The sequence below is a fragment of the Silurus meridionalis genome, chromosome 5 (genome assembly GCF_014805685.1).
Source record: "Silurus meridionalis isolate SWU-2019-XX chromosome 5, ASM1480568v1, whole genome shotgun sequence".
NCBI lineage: Eukaryota > Metazoa > Chordata > Actinopteri > Siluriformes > Siluridae > Silurus > Silurus meridionalis.
Window position 1 is genome coordinate 25,569,849 of NC_060888.1, and position 21,368 is coordinate 25,591,216.

Consider the following 21,368-nt stretch of genomic DNA (forward strand, 5'->3'; position numbering starts at 1 on the left):
TCATTTCCTTTCATTGTCATTGAACATGGAGGAAAAAAAAAGTACAAAAATTTCTTCACATCTGAATGAAATGATTGACCGTGTTGAAATGATGGACAGATGATGTTCTTAAGGACACAATACTGTTATCTGTTATACGTTATAGTGTACGATCACGTGCTATTAATATTCACGTGCTTTTACACGCACTGGGCCTCATTTCTCTCATTATTCTTTCTTTCATTATTCTTTTTATCCCCTGTCTTTCTTTCTTTCTTTCTTTCTTTCTTTCTTTCTTTCTTTCTTTCTTTCTTTCTGTCTGTCTGTCTGTCTGTCTTTCCATTGATTTTTATCCTATTTCTTTCTTTCTTTCTTTCTTTCTTTCTTTCTTTCTTTCTTTCTTTCTTTCTTTCTTTCTTTCTTTCTTTCTTTCTTTCTTTCTTTCCATTGATTTTTATCCCCTTTCTTTCTTTCTTTCTTTCTTTCTTTCTTTCTTTTCTTTGTTTCTTTCTTTCTTTCCATTGATTTTTATCTTCTTTTTTATTTTTTTCATCTTATTGAATTTTTTAACCCTTTTTTCTTTTCTTTTCTTTTCGTTTCATACATCTATGCATGTCTGGACATCTGGAGATTTGGAGTTTGATGTAAAAAAAATATGTAAATCGCAAACGAGTAAATCGATCCGAACACCTTGTGAATGCGCTGTATCCTGACGAACATCGTAAACCGAGTTGTATGAAAATGCATGTCATGATACAAATCTGAATATACAAATCACTGTACATCATTTCCATGTAATCGGATTCAAGCTTGATTTAAAATGAATACAATTATTAAAATGATTAAATAATTAACAAAAAAAACCCTCATGATTTGAGTCAGACTGTAGTTTAACATCAAACCACAAGGAGGCACTATTTCTCAACTCAGTGCTGTCTTACAGAACACTTGAAGCAGTTCTGTATTTTTTTTGACCATGTTACTTGTGCTCTTCATTTTAGTACAGTTATAATACTCAGAGTCAATCTGTGTGTCTGAAGATAATAATAACATAGTAATATTGCAGTTTTGTCCTCGAATCTTGACTCAGTCGCATCTACGTGAGTCATGTGACCAGACCATGAGATCAAAAAACAGGTCATTCTTCATCATATATAGTTTTTGGTGCAATGTATAGTAGTGTACAGTTTGCGAGACCTCCATCAACATTGTTTAAAAGACTGTGGAGGTCCTCATAGAGCTCTAGATTCTCAGCACAGATACATGTAAAAGATTAGTGCAAGCAAAAAAGGTGATTAATAATATGTGAATATCATTTTTGTACTTTCTCAGGACGTAGGTCACAATTAAAGCCACACTTCATCCTTTCCAGGTGGAGTCAAGATCATGTTTATATAGTGTATCAGTCATATATTTCTGAGATTTAACAATAAAGAAAGCAATAAAGTAAACGCGGCCTAGAAAGCAGATTGAGACGCGTCCCAGACCGAGGCAAATTTGATTCCCTGCAAAAATTTCTCCATGTGCCCCGGAGAGGGCAGGAAGACATGTTTTTGTATCCTGATTATATTACTATATTAATTCTAGCCTTTTTATTTACTGTACTACTGATATTATTTCTTGCAATCAGTCAAAATCAAAGTGAATTAGACCAGTGGTTCTCAAACTGGGGGCCGCGGTCCCATGAGTGGCCACCAGATGTCGCTAGTGGGGCCGCATAGAAATTCTATGATTAATCTAGATAAAATTTTTTTTTTTTTTTACTTTTTTTACCTGTATATCAGGATTGCCAACTATGATAAATGTATAGAAATGTGAAAAAATATAAATTTTTGCAGCACATCACCAAATCCTTCGTTGATGTACTAGTGTGTTTTATGAAATGTAGAATTTCAAAAATGTTGTATATTCAACCTCAGAGAAATAAGACTTCAAACAGAATTGATGTTCCGCCATTGTACAGATTCATTAGTTTTTGGTACGATTCAAAATGTTTAAGAAAAATTTTACGTTTGAGGATTCACCCCACACAAGGGGGCATCCTGCTGAAAAAGTTTGAGAACCACTGAATTAAACACCTTCGGATAAACCAAGGACCCTGTTTTCCCCAAAAAACATTTTTAAACACAATCGAGTTGTGCGATTATCATTAACAACCCTTTAATTTTTCTTATTTTTTTGGTTACGTAAATTAACATCTTTCTCAAATAACCACTCCAACCCCAGGTCACGTGCTCTGTCCTCTGTCCACGTACTGAAACAGTACTGTGTGTTTGATCACTAAGATGATCCCAGCAGCTTCATCACCTGCTCACCCACACCCAGGAAGTAGATGCCTTGTGCGATCCCAAAGAGCGGGGCGATGACCAGCGCTCGACACGTCGCTCCTTTAAGGAAGGCAGCCGGCCCTTCGCGACTCAGAATGCGCCTGTGAATCCAATCAGAATAAATCAAAAACAATTCACAGCAACATTTTATACACATTATTTCCTGATTATACAGGTATGGATCTTATACCTGACATGTCACATGACATTTTTATCCAAAAACTGGTATAAAGCACTTATATATAGACTTATCTCACTCTACACTCGTGTGTTGTGTCTCGAGGTGAAAAGTAATAATGTATAAATACTTCGTTACTGCACTTAATTAACTTCACTCTTTCTTTTTCGGACAACTTTTTACTTTCTCTCATTGAATTTCTACACAAATATCTAACAGACTCGCCACTTTAGTTTTAATCTATTTGTTTTGGACAGTTTTGGAGATGCTCTGACCCAGACGTCTAGACGTCACAATTTTGTCTAGACATCACAAACTCGCTCAAATCCTTACACCCCCCCCCATTTTTCCTGCTTCTAACATCAACTTTGAGGACAAAATGTTCACTTGCTGCCTAATAAATATATCCATCCACTAACATAATGTTACACCTGATCGGTTTGTATAACAGATCTCCTACTTGATGAAGGATATTCACCGCTTTCACTTATTCACCGATTAATCGGTCAATCTTCTTACCGTGTACAGTCAATGATGCCCCGGTAGGAATCTTCTCCCTCCCCCTTCTGCAATGTCTGAAGACGAGTCTTTATGACTGGGGAAGAAACAGAACACAACCATTACCTACAGAATTCAGCCTGTTCTCCACATTTAGCATTTAGGGAATATTTCCAATTTCATATTTTTGGTCCTTCATATTTTAAAGCTGCAAAAACTGGAAAGATAAACCCTTATATGAGCTTCTTTTACAACTTAACCCTGCTCATGCTCTATCACATGGGTCTGTATATACAGAGATTAAAGGTGGGATGTGTTTGGGATTATTTTACACAAAATCTTTTTTTTTTGCAAATCTCATAAATCAATATTTTCTTCACAATAGAACATAAGAAAACATATCAGATGTTTAAACTGAGTATATATAATTTTAAGGGCGGGAATAAAAGGTGATTTTGAATTAGATGTCTGCAACAGGTCTCCAAATAAATTGGGACAGGGCCATGTTTTCTCCTGTGTAGCCTCATGTCTTCTGTTCGTATACATCTGGGAACTGAAGAGACTGAGAAGTTCATGTCAGAACCTGTGAGTTACATTTGATAGCTTTTAACCCCCCATATAAGTCCTTCATTTCTGAAGAGGATTTCATGAACCACCATGACATTGTATACAAATTTATCTTAAGACTTGATGACTGTTAGGCAAATTATAGGTTATTTGAGCAGACGTGATGAGTTGAAGACTTGGGCAATTGGGCTACTGAGGTGTTTAAATCCAGCCTTTCAAAACGAAACATCAAAAAAAAATCTATTGTCCTTCTACACCTGCCCCGAGCCGGCTTTTTAAACATGCTCTCACATGTCTGAAAAGGATTACGCAACATTCTCACAATCACTTTATAATGATAGCAGGACTTATGTACACTTAGCCCTTTTAAGGTTATGAAGGACAAAGGGAACGCCATCTCTTTAGCTCACTGTCGGATCTAATTCCTCTTTGAATCCCTCTTTGATCTTTTTAAAAAGGTTACCGACAGGAAAAGAAAAAGCAAGAGATAAAGATCGTGATCTTTCACTCTTCTCTGGTCTGAGTCTTACCATCCAGAGGAGTGACCGCCACGGCCGCCACCGAGCCGGCGGCGCATCCCGAAGCGAAAGACTGCAGGAAAGGAGCGCGTTCGTGAGGGAGATCTCCGCTCCGACCCACCGCGTTAAATTTGGCAAAGAGCGGGAAATAGATCATCGAGAACGGCACGTCCCTGCGAAAAAGAGAGAAACAAGGAATTAAAACTATTCTTCTATGACTTTCCTTTGGAAGCTTCAGCAGCGATGCCATGAAGAAAAATTAGATCAGCAGGTTCATAATCGAAATCCTGTTATCTGACATATACACCGATCAGCCATAACATCAACAACCTGCCTGATATTGTGTAGTTACTCTCGTGCCACTTAAACAATTAAGTTGTCTAAGGCCTGGACTTCGCAAGATATCTGAGGTCCTATAAGCTGCGGTGTAGATTGGACTTTTGTTTACAGATGATTGATTTAGAGTTTGGGGAATTTGGAGTCTTAAACAATACAAATTAAAAAATTATATATACATACAATACATTATCCGACATTCCCCAGCTGTGAAGAAGTCTAACTTGGTCCTCTGAGTATATATACATATATATGTACTGTGTATCAAATAAATTCCACCCATGTGATCGGTGCCATTGTAACGAGAGAACTAATGTGACATTGGTTTTAATGTTAAGGCTGATCTGTGTATGTAAACATGCATATCATCATCCATCGTAACATTTAAATACTGCAACATAAGCCAGAATTTGGAAGACTCAGTCGTAGTTTATATTAAATTAGAGGTAGAAATAGTAGCTGAATGAATCAGTGAACACATGAGCCAATCCAATTACAATACGTCCTAAAAGTTTTGTTCCTGGAGTCCAACAAAGTGGAGTTTATAGACCAAACACAAAAACACAGTGTCAAACCATCGTAAAGACGGATACAAGAACCTCAGGATCAAACCAGGCACCTTGGAGCAAGCAGCAACACTACCCATTGAACCATTGTGTCAACTGGTATAATTAGGTTAAGGATTTGTGTGTTTCAAAATCTAATACACTAGAACTAAATTCGAACAATTAAACTGACCGCAAACAACCAGTGCATTCGACGCTCTAAACTCACAGTTTCCTTCCAACCGATCATATACGAGCCTTCAGACTGATGGACGATAAGATAAATGATCACGGTACACTATATCACTATAATTACACGTATTCATTCATTGACATCCAGCACTTTAACAGCTTCATCCAATATGTTTATCCGCATGTTTTTAGTCAAGCGAGGAAACCAAACAACACGGAAGAAACCCATATAAATGCAGAGTGAACTTTTCCATACAGACAATCTGGGACAAACCCATGACCCTGACGTCGTCCAGCAGTAAGTGTAGCATTCACCTTTTATGATTCAAATCTCAGTACAATCAAAAGACATCATGAGTCTAAAGTGTCAGAGGGAAGGTGTCCGACCTGAGTAGAGTGGCCCCTGTGCCCTTGTAGAGGCCCCGGAGGCCCTGCGTTCTCAGCAGCTCCAGCGTGATGGCAGTGGCCGAGCGACGTACTGTAGTGTGGGGAGAAGATGCCAGAGACGGCGATGAGGCAGGAGCAGAGGCTGACACGGATCTCTGTGCCGCTGTAGAGATAAACGCAGTGTATTTGTGAGTAACATAACATGTATCTTTAACACCGGGCCAGTGCTAGCTATAGGTAGAGCAGGCAATTGCCTAAGGCATTGATCATGGAGGTGTGGCCTCTATTACTGTAACAAAAATATACACTAATTCACCAATCAAGATAGGCATCGTGAGACTTGGCTCTTTTTCCAATGGATATTAACTGTCACTCAACTGAAGTGGAACCAGTTAATATCACTGCTCAAATGTGGGTCTCCACCCTCTGAACTCATAAAGGGTCTGTGAACAATGATGAACTAAAGACTTCAAATTCAGAAGAATCCAAAAGTCTAGAACTGACTCTGCTTTAACATATGCCCTTATCCAGAGCAGCTTAGGGTTGGATGTCACTGATATAATGAGCTGATGAGTGTGGTGTTGGGATTTGAGCTCATGACCTGATTTCCCCAATTTCGCCATTTACACGGACACCTTTATAGAGAGCGACTTTTATATCATTTATTCAAAATGTTTAGCTTTGTGCTGGAATTTGAACTCAGTAGTTAAATTGTTAATAAAACACAATAAAATATGTGTATCAATAAAACAATAATGATCTTGGGTGGACTCATGACTCACCCAACCTTCCAGCGTCCTGCAGCTGGATTTTCAGCATCTCCATCGGGGTTGTGACCACCACCTGACACATTCCTGCCCCACAGCCTGCAAGGATCTCGCCCCATAATGCCAGCTTCCTTTAAACCACACAAACATGTGACCTGGTCAGCAGATCTCTAAAGTACATCAGTGTCTGATTAATCAAGACCTAATCTTCACCACCAATAAGTAAAGCTTGAATGAAGTCATTCAAGCAAAATATCGCTTTTTTGTGATTTAGACTGTTTGACCAGTGATGTTTATTGAGTGACAGACCCGTCCTTGGAGAGCTTTTGTCTGAAGACGTCATTGGCTGCGAGTTTTATCGCTTTCTCCGGAGTTACAAGGGTGAGGTTCACTGCAGCACCTGGAAAAGTTGAAGAACAAGTGTTTTTTTTTAATACAGTTTTATGGGATGTGCTGTTGTGGGAAATTTCTTTGAGTGGGTAACTCGAGTTGGAGAAGGCCATCTGAGTGCTGAGTAATTAATTTGCTGAGTAATGCATTGAATCAGTGGAAAGTTTGTGGAAATACCGACAGCAGAAAACACAGGGTTAACGGTGAGACGAAACTGTACCTCGATACATCCCAAAGTAGCCTTCTGTCCTAATCGTCTTGGTCAAACAGTCCAACCTTCACAGCCAAAAAACAAAAAACAAAACAGATTTCTGTAGAATTAGCAAATAATCTGAGAGTCTTGATGCACAAAAATGTAAATATTGTCATTTCTACCAGTTTGTTAAATCTGTCAGACCACAATCACTTTTATTTTTCATACTTAAGTCTGTTCAAAAGCAAGAATTTTTCTACTTTAACTTGAGTAGAAATTTAAAAGGAGGAGGTTTTCACTGTTACTGGAGTCATAATTAATCAGGGGATTAGAACTTTTACTTAGGTACAAGACTGATGTTCTCAGTGGTGGACGAAATACACAAAACATGTGCTTGAGCTACAGTTTTTCTCAGTTGCTTTGGAGAGTTTCTCAGATCAGAAATTCATTTCCCAAAACTATTTGTTCGACCTCCACATCATTGAGTCATTTGTGCTCATTATAAAAATATTTCTTGTTGCTTTGATCAAATTGCGAATGCTTTTGTACATCATTTAATTGATTGTGTACGAGTGTCTGCTGTTTCCTACATTATCAGCTGTTTATGTTCGTGTTATTAAAAATATATTTTACTGGTTTCACCTGAATAGTTTTAACCCCAAAAACATCTCAGGATCAGTTCATTGTATACGTCATTGAATGCAAAATGGTTAAACCAGTTGTCAGAATCTGTCATCTAACATTTGTTGAATTGATGAATCGTGCAGATGAATCTTGAATGTCACTAATGAAGGCGAGTGAACTGCATCAGATCAACCGTTAATCAACCAGTTCTCTAAAACAGGTCAAAGGTGAATCTGGTGAACCTTTAATTTGAGAGTGAATACAGACAAAACACAGAATTATACATTCTGAAAATCGATCAACAACTAAGAAACGAACAAACACCAGTACAGTAAAGTAAAAGTGTAAATCCTGTCCGGTGTCTTGCAATCAGTATAAATCAAATATACAATTAAATAAATAAATTTTTGCTGCTGGAATTCAAAGATGCCAAACAGAAGGAGGTCAAATTTTGTGCATTTTCAGTCTCTGTGATCCAAACCGTAGTTTATATCAAGAAATGCTGAAACTGTGCAGCATCATACTGAGAACACGACTGAACATTCTGATGATTCTGTTTGTAAACAATGCCATAACGGTTTTTTCATTCTGATGGGAATGAGATGTTCATTTAACACAAATAATAACTTTTGAATGATGAACGAAGGATTTGGAGAAAAATAAAGGCTTTTGCAAGAAATCCATTGTTGTGTGCTGTTTGTACAAATTGTTTTGAGAAATGCGCTCACTGGTTTGGAAATATTAAGGATGATTCGAGAAAAGCTCCAAAGCAACTGAGAAAAACTGTAAAGCAAATAAGTGAAGGATTTAGGACAATATAAAGATTCGCCAAAATCCGTACCTGATAGTACATGTATGTGAAAAACAAACAAACAAAAAAAAAAAACTAATAATCTCTTCTCTCGTTTTATTTTTATTCAAATCTAAATTGCTGATTTTGTTAAATAATAATGCCGTTTCTCTATAATAAGCCATAAATTTTATCAGCTTAATCGTTAATCCCCATCAGATTCATAAAGACAATTAAAATTGCTAACAAATCTAATCCCTAATCTGATGAGAATAAACTCGATCCTAATCATGCAAACTAAAAAACAAAAATAAATTCACTTGTGAGGTTTTTTAATAGCTACTTGCTTATTCTGCAATATCAGAGTCATATAACTGTAGACTTCTCAACCACTACACTTCCAATATGTGTCTCAGGGACTATAGTTACACTTTTGGAACTGAATAATGAAGTAAAGTAAAGATGAAATTCTCAGTATCTCTGGTATTCAGCAGTACCACTCCTCTAACCCACTTCTAAATAAAGGCCCATAAATGGACACATGACTCAGAGCTCCCAGTGAATCACAGCAACAACAAAAAAATACCCTGTCTTTTAGAACCATGTGCTGGAAAAAAAAAAAAGTGCCTCAAGCATGGCATTGAGCCTTTTCCTCTTCACTCACTTAGGTATTCACACAGATTCTTATGTAAGTCACAGAGAAAGGAGAAAGACGTCACCCCAGCTACGAATCTGCTCTCTTAATGCTACAGTCAGCATGCTAGCTCGCTGTTGCTAGCCAAACAACAAACACTGAAAAACAAGAAGTTTGATGTGGAGGCTGGAGCTGATTTCTGTCTAAATCAAAAAGCATGTGATGATAACCTCTAGCAGAATGGACCGGCGCCCAAAACCGTTCAGTCGGAAAATATAAACACAGATTAATGCATCCCATGTGCACTTTCAGTCATCTGGTTTTAAAGCGGCCATGTGTGAGTTTTAAAGCAGGAAACTGCAACTGGACAAACAAAACAGCACTGTTTTAAATTTTGTTCTGGTTTGAGCTCATTCCAAGTTCCAAATGTTCTGTTGTTACAGTGTTGCAGGTTTTCTGACTGTTTATTCGTAGAAAAATGTGTAGCATCGAGATGTTTGAGAAGATTCAATGTTCATTGAGATGTTTCTCAGCAATAATTTCAAACTTTTCTTTTGTCCTTGACTGTATTTTGCAAGATCCTAAAAATGTAACAGTACACTTACGATGCACATGTGTACCGGATGCAATCCTTGTTTTATGTGTGAAACATAGTTAAAATCCGAGTTATCTCACAAACATATTAAATGGTGTACCACAAGTTTGTTTAGGCTCCGCCTCACACTTTGAGCACAGTGTCACTTTGGCTACTCGATCCGCACTGGAAACTCGATTTTTATTGCGTTTGTGCAAATACTCGTCGCCACGTCCTTTCTAGTTACACATATTGAGGAAATGGATATATGAATGAAGGATGGAAGAAATGAATTTGATTTTGAGTAAATTCTTTTTTCAGCTTCTCCCATCAGGGGTCGCCACCGTGGATCATCCGTCTCCACACCCCCCTGTCCTCTACATCTGCCTCTTTCATATCAACCTCCAGCATGTCTTCCTTCATCACCTCCATAAACCTCCTCCTTGGTCTTCCTCTTTTCCTCCTTCCTGGTGGCTCCATCCTCAGCATTCTCCTACTGATATACCCCATGTCCCTCCTCTGCACATGTCCAAACCATCTCAATCTCACCTCCCGCACCTTGTCTCCAAAATGTCCTACATGCGCTGTCACTCTAATAAACTCATTTCTAATCCTGTCCATCGTCGTCACTCCTAATGAACATCTCAACATCTTCAGCTCTGCTATCTCCAAATTAAATAAATAAATAAATAAATAACTATATTGTGTGTTTCTTAAATAAAGACTTAATTAAAGTTTGCTGAAATATACATAGAACAGTTCAGTAGAACATATCTTTAGAAAATGAAACATTACATGTAAACACACACACACACACACACACACACACACACACACATATATATATATATATATATATATATATATATATATATATATATATATACACTGTACACACTGTATTACCCAAATGGGGTCTAACAAATGTAAACTATTTAATTACATTTTAAATATTCAATTACATTTTTTGATCTAAAATTTAATTTGATTTAATCGATTACCCAAATTAATCAATATAACAAAATGTATTTATAGTGTTTTATATTTATATATTTTATTTTTTATTTATACCAATCAAGCATTTTTATTTAAAATAGTTTTCAAAAATGTAAACTGTTTACAAATCTTAAATAATAATAAATGACGTTAGAAAACACTAAGCAATTAAGCAAAGTTTTGCATTTCTTTCACGAACTGTACTGCAATTAAACCGAACCGTGGCATAAAAACCGAGGTACGGACCGAACTGTGTAACATTAAACCATTAGTAGATATGCTTCAAACCTGTGAAAATGAGATGAGGTAATTTTGGTTCTCTAACAAGTTCTTGACAAGAACGGATTTCTGAGCAGTGCAGGTGACGTGATCTAATGTGTGAGCTCAAGAATTCAAATTTGCATACAGACGGTGGCCTTCATCAAACATCTTCTCTCCTGATTCTCAGTCATGGATTTTCAGTGATGTCTCAGAGGTTCTTCAGAAGTTTCTGAAAGTGCACCAAGGAAATTCCTTTTTTGTATGTACTGCTGAGCCTTTTAGGCGACATCCTTTGATACGTGAACTCCGAGAAATTTGAATCCGTCTGCTCGCTTTGACAACCAAATTTCCTTGGCTCACTCACATAAACTTCTCACGGTTTGTCTAGTCCATCTCCTAGCCGGTGATGGTCTCAGATCTCAAATCTTGTTGATCTCAAAGGTCTCAGAAGACAAGAACCTCTATTCCATCACTGCCTTCGAGGTCATGGAGTATTTTCCTCCTCATCATTCTTTCACACAAGCATGTAAGATGACCAAACACTTGTGCCATAATTTCACTGTACAGTATGGGGAATGATAATGAATGGAAAGAAAGCAAATTCATCTACACAACAGTTATCCAAGGAAATGTCTGAGGAAACAAAATCTTCGACTGACATGTTACGGGTGGTGCAGAAGATGCACGTAACAATATACATTTTCAGGTTTTGTGTACGTTTCGATGCACAGATGAATGAGAGAAATGTATTTTTATGAATGAAGAAGAAAGTGTGCTGTGGTGAAAAGAAACACTCACATCCCGCTGTAGACTCGAGCACCCTGCTGATTCTGGAGGCGGGTCTTCGCCAGATCGATGGGGAACACGCAGGTAACGCCCACCAGCCCGGCCACGCCCCCATTGATCAGTTTAGCAGGGAGACTGTAAATGACAGGAAACACAAACACACAGGAAGCAATCAGGATTTACTAGAAGGAGATAGATAGATAGATAGATAGATAGATAGATAGATAGATAGATAGATAGATAGATAGATAGATAGATAGATAGATAGATAGATAGATAGATAGATAGATAGATAGATAGATAGATCAAAAGACCTACCAGACTTTCTGTTCCGCCATCCTTCCTCTTCTCTTCACCTTCTTCTTCCTCTGTCACACACTGGGTCTAAGGTGTGAGAACCAACCTTTTGGTAGGTGGCACTAATAGGATCCTTCACACATACACAAAACACTCACACACTCTTTTACACTCTCTCACACACTAATGCTGTAGGCAAGTGGTTCAGAAGGTGTGTGTGGTAATTCTATTCATCTCGTCAGCACCTGGGAGGAAAAGAAACGATCTCCAGATGAGGATGAACTGTTTTATAAGACTCAGTGCTGTATGTCAGATTCCTACAGATTCCATCTAACAGTTTTTCTCAATTGCTAAAACACTAAACCCTATTGTCTGAACCAAATGCTCAGTTGCCTGAACCCACTGACTGAATCAATCACTCTTTTGGCCAAACCATAAGAACTTTTCACCTGTTTAGGCACAACTTGCCAACACATTTTCATTGTGATGCACCCGTGCTGCATAATGGTGAGCACAGGTGACAAAAGTCAAACACAATCAAAGCACAGGTGTCACCACTTGAACACAACAACTCAAAATGGATCACACTTTTGGGTAATGATGTGAGGGAACATATACAGTAAGCCAGTTCAGAGAGCACTGGTTTGTGGGAACCTACAATAGATAGAAATCTGAGAGGAAGAGTTTGTGTGAAAGGAGGTCGAGGTGATCGTCGAAGACAAAGAACAGTAATATCTGATGAAATCAGAGCTACTGTGATTGACCATGTTCTTCTTGTCCATGGTATGAGCATGAGGGAGGCTGGACAAAGGGTACAACCAAACATCAGTAGATTCACTGTGTCCACCATAATCCGAAGATTTAGAGGAGAGAACAGGTAATTACCTTTTTTTGACATTATAGTACAGTATGTAAATGTTGACAGCAATTACTGTATGACATACTATATACTGTACCACAGTATGCTGTAAGTAAATATATGTTTCAGTACATCACTGTACCGATGTACTGTAGTATTGTAATGGAGGGTTGGTCTAACTGTTTGTAGGCCTAGTATTCCATGTATACTTTTTGTAACTTCATGTTCTCTTTTTGTAGAATTGAAAGACTGCCACATGGGGGTAGGAGGACAGGTATGTTCTCCCCACACCAAGAGACCCTAATTGTTAATATGGTCCATGAGAACAATGCCATTAAACTGAGTAAAATTCAGCAGAAGAGCATTGATGACCATGTAAATTTTGAGGGTATCAAGTAAGCTGGGATAGCAGTAAGCTGGGTTTAATCTCACCAAAAGGAGAAGGAGAGGCCGTAATGTGATTGGCCATCGGGCCATTGTTGGTGTTCCTGGGCAGCATGGTGGCAATGTCACATTATGTGCTGCCATTAGCAATCATAGGGTTGTCCACCATCATGCCAACCTGGGGCCCTACAACACTCACCAGCTCCTCATTTTCTTCAATCACACGCGAGATGCCCCGTTTAGGGCAGCAGGATGAGCATGCCATCTATCTTGTTGTTTGGGACAATGTGAGTTTTCACAGAGCCCTCCAGGTTAGAGAGTGGTTCAATATGAACCAAGGTTTTATCAATCTTTGCCTTCCACCGTACTCCCCTTTCCTAAACCCCATTAAGGAATTCTTCTCCTCATGGCGGTGGACGGTATATGAACGCCAACCTTACACCAGGGTACATCTCCTGCAAGCCATGGGACTTGCCTGTGGTGACAAGCCTGGATACGGCATGCCAGGGTTTTTTCCCCCTGTTGCCTGGCCAGACAAAATGTGGCCTGTGATGGGGATGAAGTCCTGTGGCGTGACCCAGTATGGAGACATGATGCTGTGGCTGAGTAATGCACTTATTTGTATATTTTTGTACTTTATTTTTACATGGGCTTAATGTACACAAGTGGCAAACGCATAAGATTTCTGTTTGTTTTTACAAGTGCTACATGTAAATGCACAAGATTTCTGTTTTGTCTTTTTGTACAAGTGCAAAATGCACAGGTTTTTTTTGTTTTGCAACATGCATTTAGCCTACAGTGAACAATAAACATTTGTTTCTCCAGCTTCATGTCCTGAGCATTGTGTTTTCTAATTTTCTACGTAGTGTTTAGTGACTGTTCCGTAGTGATTTTAATTTTGATTGACTCGGGGCACGATTTGACAACATAGTTCAGTTTTGAGCACAGATTGAACTGTTTTGAGGTGAAAGTTTGGTTTTGCAAGAAGAGTCTGAGGTTTTGTGAATGCAGCTTGAGAATTGGGTTTTGTGTTCACAGTTTAGAGAAAAGGAGAGCAGCTTTCAAGAAATGTGTCTTAGCAATAGAGAAAAACTGTAATGCAGATTTGAGTCTGTCTGTCTGTCTGTCTGTCATCTTCCTACGTACCCACCGTGGAACCCCAGTTATGTCGCCGGCCTAGGGGTCGGCAAAAAGCGTCGAGATAACCGATGATCGAGACAAACAAAAACCAATATGGCGGCAATATATTAACGTGCTTAAAATTTCTTTATGTAAATGATGTGCGTTATTAAATAAGAATGTGCATGCACGTGTTTTTGGAGTTTTTTTGGGGGCGTGGCAGGGTGATTCCTGACATAACCGACGTTAAGTGGCAAATTTGCCCCCCTTGTGCTCGAGATATTAGGGTTCGGCGGCATAAAGGAATCGACGTAACCGATTAAAAAATGCTAAGACAAAGCGAGAATTTGGCGGTTCCACTTCAAAAACGTCGACTTAATAGGGTTGGCGAGTTAACCGAGGTCGAGATAAGTGGGTTCCACTGTAGATATCTATCTATCTATCTATCTATCTATCTATCTATCTATCTATCTATCTATCTATCTATCTATCTATCTATCTATCTATCTATCTACTGTATCTAATCCCCCCCCTCAAAAAAAAGTTAGGAAGGTTTACTTTCTAGCTCGAAGGACCAATTGTAAGGATGTTTCACTATCTGGTGTGCGCTGATCAGGAGATTGTACTTGCCCCAGCGTTAAAGGATTCAGAACACTCAAACTTTACTGGGTTTATGATTGATCGTGTGTGATGTGATTCTTGCTGTCATCGGCTAGCTGCTGTTCAGTAGGATGCGTGATGTCACATGACAACTGCTGCTTAGCGTTCAGGCTCTTGATGGAAAACGGTGCACTGTGATGTCACAGAGGTAACATATCATGAACTGTGAATCTCCCTCTAGTGGTGAAGCGTGGAAATACAACTGAATGAGAATCCTTTCCTACACTGCCACCCCCAAATATGCATAGCGTCGTATTTGTCTCTAAATCCCGGTCTGTTGGTTTGATCTTGATGTCATCCTCATCAGCTATCTCTGGTAGATTAATGAGACGGGTAACAGGCCGTGTGTATAATCGACCCCTTAACGTTGACCTGTGCAGACCTTACTTGTCCATCTGCTCCAGGAATTGCCCATATTACTCTCCCAATCAATCAAAGGGCTTGTGGTAGCTGGGGGTCAACCATCATAACAACAGACCCAATTGCAAGGATTTTAGTCTCTGCATGACATTTGTGTCATAGCTGGTGATTAGACAAATGGTGTCTCACGAAGCTTGACCAAAAATGATCAGTGAGAACTTGGCTCTGTCTCCATCTACGTCGTTCTATGGATTCATCGGCAGAGTTTATCACTTGAGTTAAAGAACTGTCTGGCTGCCCCATGAGCAGGAGATTTGGGGTAATTGGGTCTAAATCAGTTATTGGAGGAGACGTAACTTAAAGGTTTTTCTATTGAGAATTCCCTCTACTTCGATAAGTACAGTTTGAAGAACTTCCTCTGTTACTGTTTGTGCACCTACTACAGTACTGAGGGCATTTTTAACAAATCGGATCTCTCTTTCCCAGCTGCCTGAAATTAGTATTTAGTTTTTAATAATAATTATTTAATAATAATTATAATTATTATTATTATTAATATTATTTAATAATAATTTCAGAATATTTTTTATTATAAAAATATTTAATACAAAAATAATTTATACATTTAAACTTTTTTTATACCCTTCTTACACATTCATTTTTACATTTTCACGTCATATTTATTTAATTATATTCATTATAATGAAGGTAACGATTAATACAATTGTACACGAAATGATGAAATCCAAATAATATATTAATATTTTAATATTTAAATATTCCCTGTTTTTATATTTATGCCCATAATCATGATGCTGCTTTCTGATCCTTTTTGAATTATTTTTCTGTAATATACTGTGAAATTTTTTCAATAATATTAAATCGATGAATTCATTATGAAAGGATTTTGTACCAGGCTTTATTTTATTTCTTTTTTTCCGAAAAAATATTATAATAAAATTAAATATAATAATTTGTCTCCTTTTTGCATATGATGAAGTGTTAATTCTTACCTCAATATCACATTAACCCAAGTGTAATTCATGACGGAGAAAAAAGTGATTGTATAATACGCTCTCAGATTATATGTCCAAAAGTATTGGCGCACCTCGACTTTTCCACCCATATGTGATTCTTCTCCGAACTGTACCCATTGTCGTTGTTACTGTTTTTGGTTTGTTAGACATCATTATTTTTTATTTATATTTGCACTATACCACTTTATAATTATCTAATGTACAGTATTTTATCATATCATCTCAATTTTTTTTTATATTTTATTTATAGCCTCTTTTAATCCAATGCACAAATTTCTGAGCGGCTGATCAGGTTTACATTTCACTTAAGTTGTGTTCTGTAAATCACTATGTTAATTAGGTAGTGTCTCTCCCACCCTTCACTCAAACAACCTGTAGGAAGACCATGAAGATATACTTTACATGGATCGAAGTGGAGTTCTTGAACAGCTTTGGTATGAATGTAAACGTTGATGATACCCCAGGTATCCTCACCTCACCTACATAAAAAAAAATGTCCTTCAGTGAATCTCCAGAAATCTCCACAAAATCTAGAACATCTTTCAAGAAGATTGGAGCTCATTCTAACAGTAAATGTGGAATGAGATGTTCAAAAAGAAGCACATACCAATGTTATGGTCAAGTGTGGACCAGCTTTTGTCCATATAACGTGTCTCAGTGTTCTGTGGGTTTTAAAGACCATTTGAAGCAGCTTTAATCCTGCAGCTAAAAGGTTTACGATGCAGGAAAAGGTGAGCTCGGGGGACGTGGGTCTTAAGAACAGCGCCTGCTTCCTGTCTGTCAATAACAGAGGAAGATGATGACGGCCAAAAACACAAACTAGTAACACTATCCCTCTGGCCGTCTCTGACTGCTGATCAGTGATTATATAACAAGATAAGACTTGTTTTTCAAGTGCGTTACACACTTTTTTTTTTTTTTACATGTATACCTTATAATTCTGTTGCTTTGATTTGACCCTAAAATGTACCAGAACATTAAATTCAACATCACTACCATTTTTTTTTCGGGTTTTTTTTGTGAGGTCTATTCATCCTTCTCTTATTTCTCATCTTTCTTTTATCCTTCTCTATCACATGTGAATCTCGTTTTTCTTCTAATCCCTTATTTTTACCCTCAGGGCAAATACCCCCTTTTCTACTTTCTTTACAAAAGAATATATACCGGTTTGAGAACTCACCTTGTTTTGTAGTGTCTCACTATTCTTGCTCTGTTTCTTTCTTTTTCTCTCGTTTTTTTAACATGAACACATCCTTCTCTGTCTCTCTTAGTCCCACTTTTCCTCTTTGTGGAGCTCTGGTAGCATTCTGGGCATGTCTTTTTTTCTCTCCACTCACTCTTCTTTCTTTTACACTCATCTGGTGCCAAACTGCAAAGCGGCCTCTCCCTCTCTTTCTCTCTCTCATACACTCTTTCGCTCCCTCCTTCTCCCTACTTTTTGCTTTCTCTCTCCTCCCTCCCTCCCATTCTCTTTCTGTCCTCCTTTTCACTTTCCCTCTTTCTCTACCTCTCTCTCTACCTCTATCTTTTTCCAACCTCTCTTTTCCCTGTGCTGCTTTTCCTACACCTCTCTCTCTCTCTCTCTCTCTCTCTCTCTCTCTCTCTCTCTGTCATGTTCTTTCTTTCTCTCTCTCTCTCTCTCTCTCTCTCTCTCTCACTACCATGTTCTCTCTCTCTCGTTCCTCCATCCTCCCTCCTCACTTCCTCTTCTCTCTCCTCCCTGCATACAAACTTTCCCCACCGCTCAAACAGACTGTTTCATTCCTACATTCATGTGATGATTGTTGTTCTTACCTCTACTGCTGCATTCAGACGGAGACTGGGATTGAGTTGTCCATCTGTCTTTCTTTAACATTTTTAAATAATGTGTGCAGCAACCATGAGAGAGAGAGAGAGGAAGAGGTAGAGAGAGGGGGAGAGAGAGAGAAAGAGAGAGAGAGAGAAAGAGAGAAAGAGAGAGAGAGAGAGAGAGAGAGAGAGAGAGAGAGAGAGAGAGAGAGAGACGACAAAGCCAGACGCCACACATGGGCTGTTACACAAACACCAGCTTTGTGTCCCTGCACACAAGTCCTCCTTTTCTAATGACACACACACACACACACTCACACACACACACACACACACACACACACACACACACACACACACACACACACACTTTTACACTAATGAAACTTGACACCACACACACACACACACACACACACATACACACACAATTCTTATACTGAACAATAACCACAGATTCAGGAATCCAGGAACTTTTATTGCAGTACTTGAGAGGATTTGGACTTTATTAAATTAATATTCATTATTTATTATTCTAATCAATATTTTTGTTGAAATAAAATTTGTTTAGAAAATCAAGAAACATAATTTTAACATTCATAAACATTACATTTATCATACACAGATAGACAGATAGATAGATAGATAGATAGATAGATAGATAGATAGATAGATAGATAGATAGATAGATAGATAGATAGATAGATAGATTGATTGATTGATTGATTGATTGATTGATTGATTGACAAAATTGACACAGTTGACATTTAAATAGCTCGTTTTGTTTTGCTATTGTTTCTAGTGCAGCATTTATTCAAACTTTGAGGCAAATTCTAGGCGTCTTAGTTACAGGACGTTCTCAAGATTTCTTCATGCAGGATAAGTAAAAAAAAAAAAAACTTTACTTAAGTATTTCATGGCTTGGTAAGGATTTGACTTCATACCTAATGCATAATACGGTATATGCACAAAAGTTTGTGGACCCATTAACGTAATTCTGGTATGTTTTTTTTTAACAACCCATTCCACATTTCTTCACCATTTCTTGTCATATTACGCTCCAGTCATCTGGAAAGATGTTCCACTAGATTTTGTGGAGATTTGTGTTAATTCATCTGTAAGGAAGTTAGTAAAGTCAAGTACTGATGTAGAGGAGGAGGCCTGAGGTGCAGTCAGCGTTCCAATTCATCACAATGGGGCTAAAGCAGGCCACTCAAGATCTTACACTCCAACCTATGTAAAGCAGATGTTCATCTTCATCTTCTTTTTGCTCAGGGGCATTGTGATGCTGGAACAAGTTTGGGTCTCCTAGATGAAAATGAAGGGAAAATTTCATGCTACCACCTTTAAAGAAATCCTACACAATTGTGTGACTCCAACTTTGTGGTAAATTTATTTTGGGAAGGAACCAAATATACAGGTGGAAAAGTGTCAGATGTTAAAATACCTTTGGCCATAATGTATGTGTACAGTTTCTTTGTTCTTTTTACTATTGGAAGGAAAAGTGACGAGGTCCAAATGAGTGCGTAGAAGACGAAGCTACTCAAACACCACAGAGTTGCATATAAACCAATGGAGATTAAATATATATGCATCTGTTCATCCAATGTACATACAGTATGACTTACACATGTTGAAAATAAACATCTTACAGAAACCGTTACCATAGCAACAATTACGCCTTCGTCTTTGTTCCGGTGAAGTTCATTTGTAATCAGTGTAAGCTGTTATTAGCGTTCATGGATCTCTTCACTGTGAATGATTTGTTGCTATAGAAATTGGTAACATGGCAGACCATTGCTTAAGGTGTCTCCTGACCTGAGTTCAAATCTAAACAACACCAAGCTTCTGTGTCCTTGAACAAAGCCGTTAACCCTGATATAAATGAGATCATTGTAAGTTGCTCTGGATAAATACCAAATGTAAACGAGACGTGACTAAAACAGGCCCCTTGCACAGCGATACAACGATCCCAGCGTTCCTGACATTTTTGGAATGTGTCCTGAAAGTGTCCTTTTCGAAGCGTGTCACAACAGTATTAAAACTTTGAGCTGTATCTTCATTTTTCGGGACGAGGGCGGCGTCTGCAGGAGCCAAATCTGGCGTATAGAGTGGGCGTGGAGGTAAAATCGTGTTGTTTCCAGCGAGAAACTCACGTGTGAGGAGAGCACAGGGTGCGCACGTAGTCCGAATAGCAGACATGGTAATGCACATGATCAAAATATCACCAGTTGCACAGCTTAAGGTCACATGATGTCGTTTGGCACACTGACTTATAAAGGTTGGTGCTCCCTGTGACTATGCATGCAGCCTTGTGCTGCCATCTGTTGGCATGTTACAAAACTAGTCTCGAAACTGGTTGATACCACCTCGTACAAAATATGAGGTAAAATACTTGTGGTCAGAGGGTGCAACAGAGGTCAGGGGCAGGTTCAGGGCAGTTATTAGTTGTTACGCCTATCAATATGACGGCATCTACTAACACTAGATTGAAAATGTAGTGGGAAGAAAGACATAAGTGAAGAACAAAGTGTACATTTTGGTAACGATATTCTTGCACTTTGTTCTCTGGCTGTGTTTGGTGTCCTGCATTCTGGTTTTCGGATGTTATTGGACGACCCTGAGAACACAGCGGAGTAGCCGGTGAAAAAAGAGAAAGAGAGAAGAACAGCTTTTTCCAGTTTGTGGCTGAATGTTTTCACTTAGCAATCATGTATCGAGTTACGATCGTTCTCCAGAGTCCGCTGTGAGAGCTGCTGCATCTTAAAGTGGTGTGAAGATCTCAGGAGATCTATGGCTTTACTCTAATCCGGTGGTCTTTGGAAAGATATCCATTGAGTATTAAACCTTAACACAATTTATTGCCTTCTAATAATGACAGGTTATATCTAATACCATTAAAGACTAAAAGACAGGAGGTGGAGCTGGAGGGAGCAGAGCTGAAGATGTTGAGGTTTTCGTTGGGAGTGACGACGATGGACAGGATTAGAAATGAGTTTATTAGAGGGACAGCGCATGTAGGACGTTTTGGAGACAAGGTGAGGGAGGTGAGATTGAGATGGTTTGGACATGTGCAGAGGAGGGACATGGGGTATATCAGTAGGAGAATGCTGAGGATGGAGCCACCAGGAAGGAGGTAAAGAGGAAGGCCAATGAGGAGGTTTATGGATGTGGTGATGGAAGACATGCAGGTAGTTGGATTGAAAGAGGCAAATGTAGAGGACAGGGGGGTATGGAGACGGATGATCCGCTCTGGCGCCCCCTAATGGGAATATTTTGTTAATGGTGTTTGATGGTTAACGGATGATGGTTTTGGTATGGA

The 21,368-nt window shown here is 38.5% G+C and overlaps 1 protein-coding gene across 7 annotated transcripts; it reads right to left on the reverse strand.

The window, feature by feature from the left end:
* Positions 1-1,344: 1,344 nt before the first annotated feature.
* On the reverse strand, positions 1,345-18,200 carry slc25a18 (solute carrier family 25 member 18). 7 transcript variants are annotated; one of them, XM_046850099.1, is made up of 12 exons: positions 18,053-18,186; positions 16,866-17,035; positions 16,661-16,737; positions 11,861-12,084; positions 11,555-11,677; positions 6,905-6,960; positions 6,604-6,694; positions 6,310-6,425; positions 5,528-5,690; positions 4,080-4,240; positions 3,004-3,079; positions 1,345-2,407 (listed from the first exon to the last, which is right to left on the reverse strand). In XM_046850099.1, exons 4-12 carry the CDS (start codon positions 11,878-11,880, stop codon positions 2,260-2,262), a joined length of 954 nt encoding a protein of 317 aa, XP_046706055.1. In that variant the 5' UTR covers positions 11,881-12,084; positions 16,661-16,737; positions 16,866-17,035; positions 18,053-18,186; the 3' UTR covers positions 1,345-2,259. The 7 variants fall into 7 exon arrangements, with proteins under 7 accessions (XP_046706055.1, XP_046706056.1, XP_046706053.1 ...); XM_046850100.1 differs by lacking the exon at positions 18,053-18,186 and adding an exon at positions 17,439-17,678 and having other exon boundaries at positions 11,861-11,926; XM_046850097.1 differs by lacking the exon at positions 18,053-18,186 and adding an exon at positions 17,439-17,677.
* Positions 18,201-21,368: the final 3,168 nt, after the last annotated feature.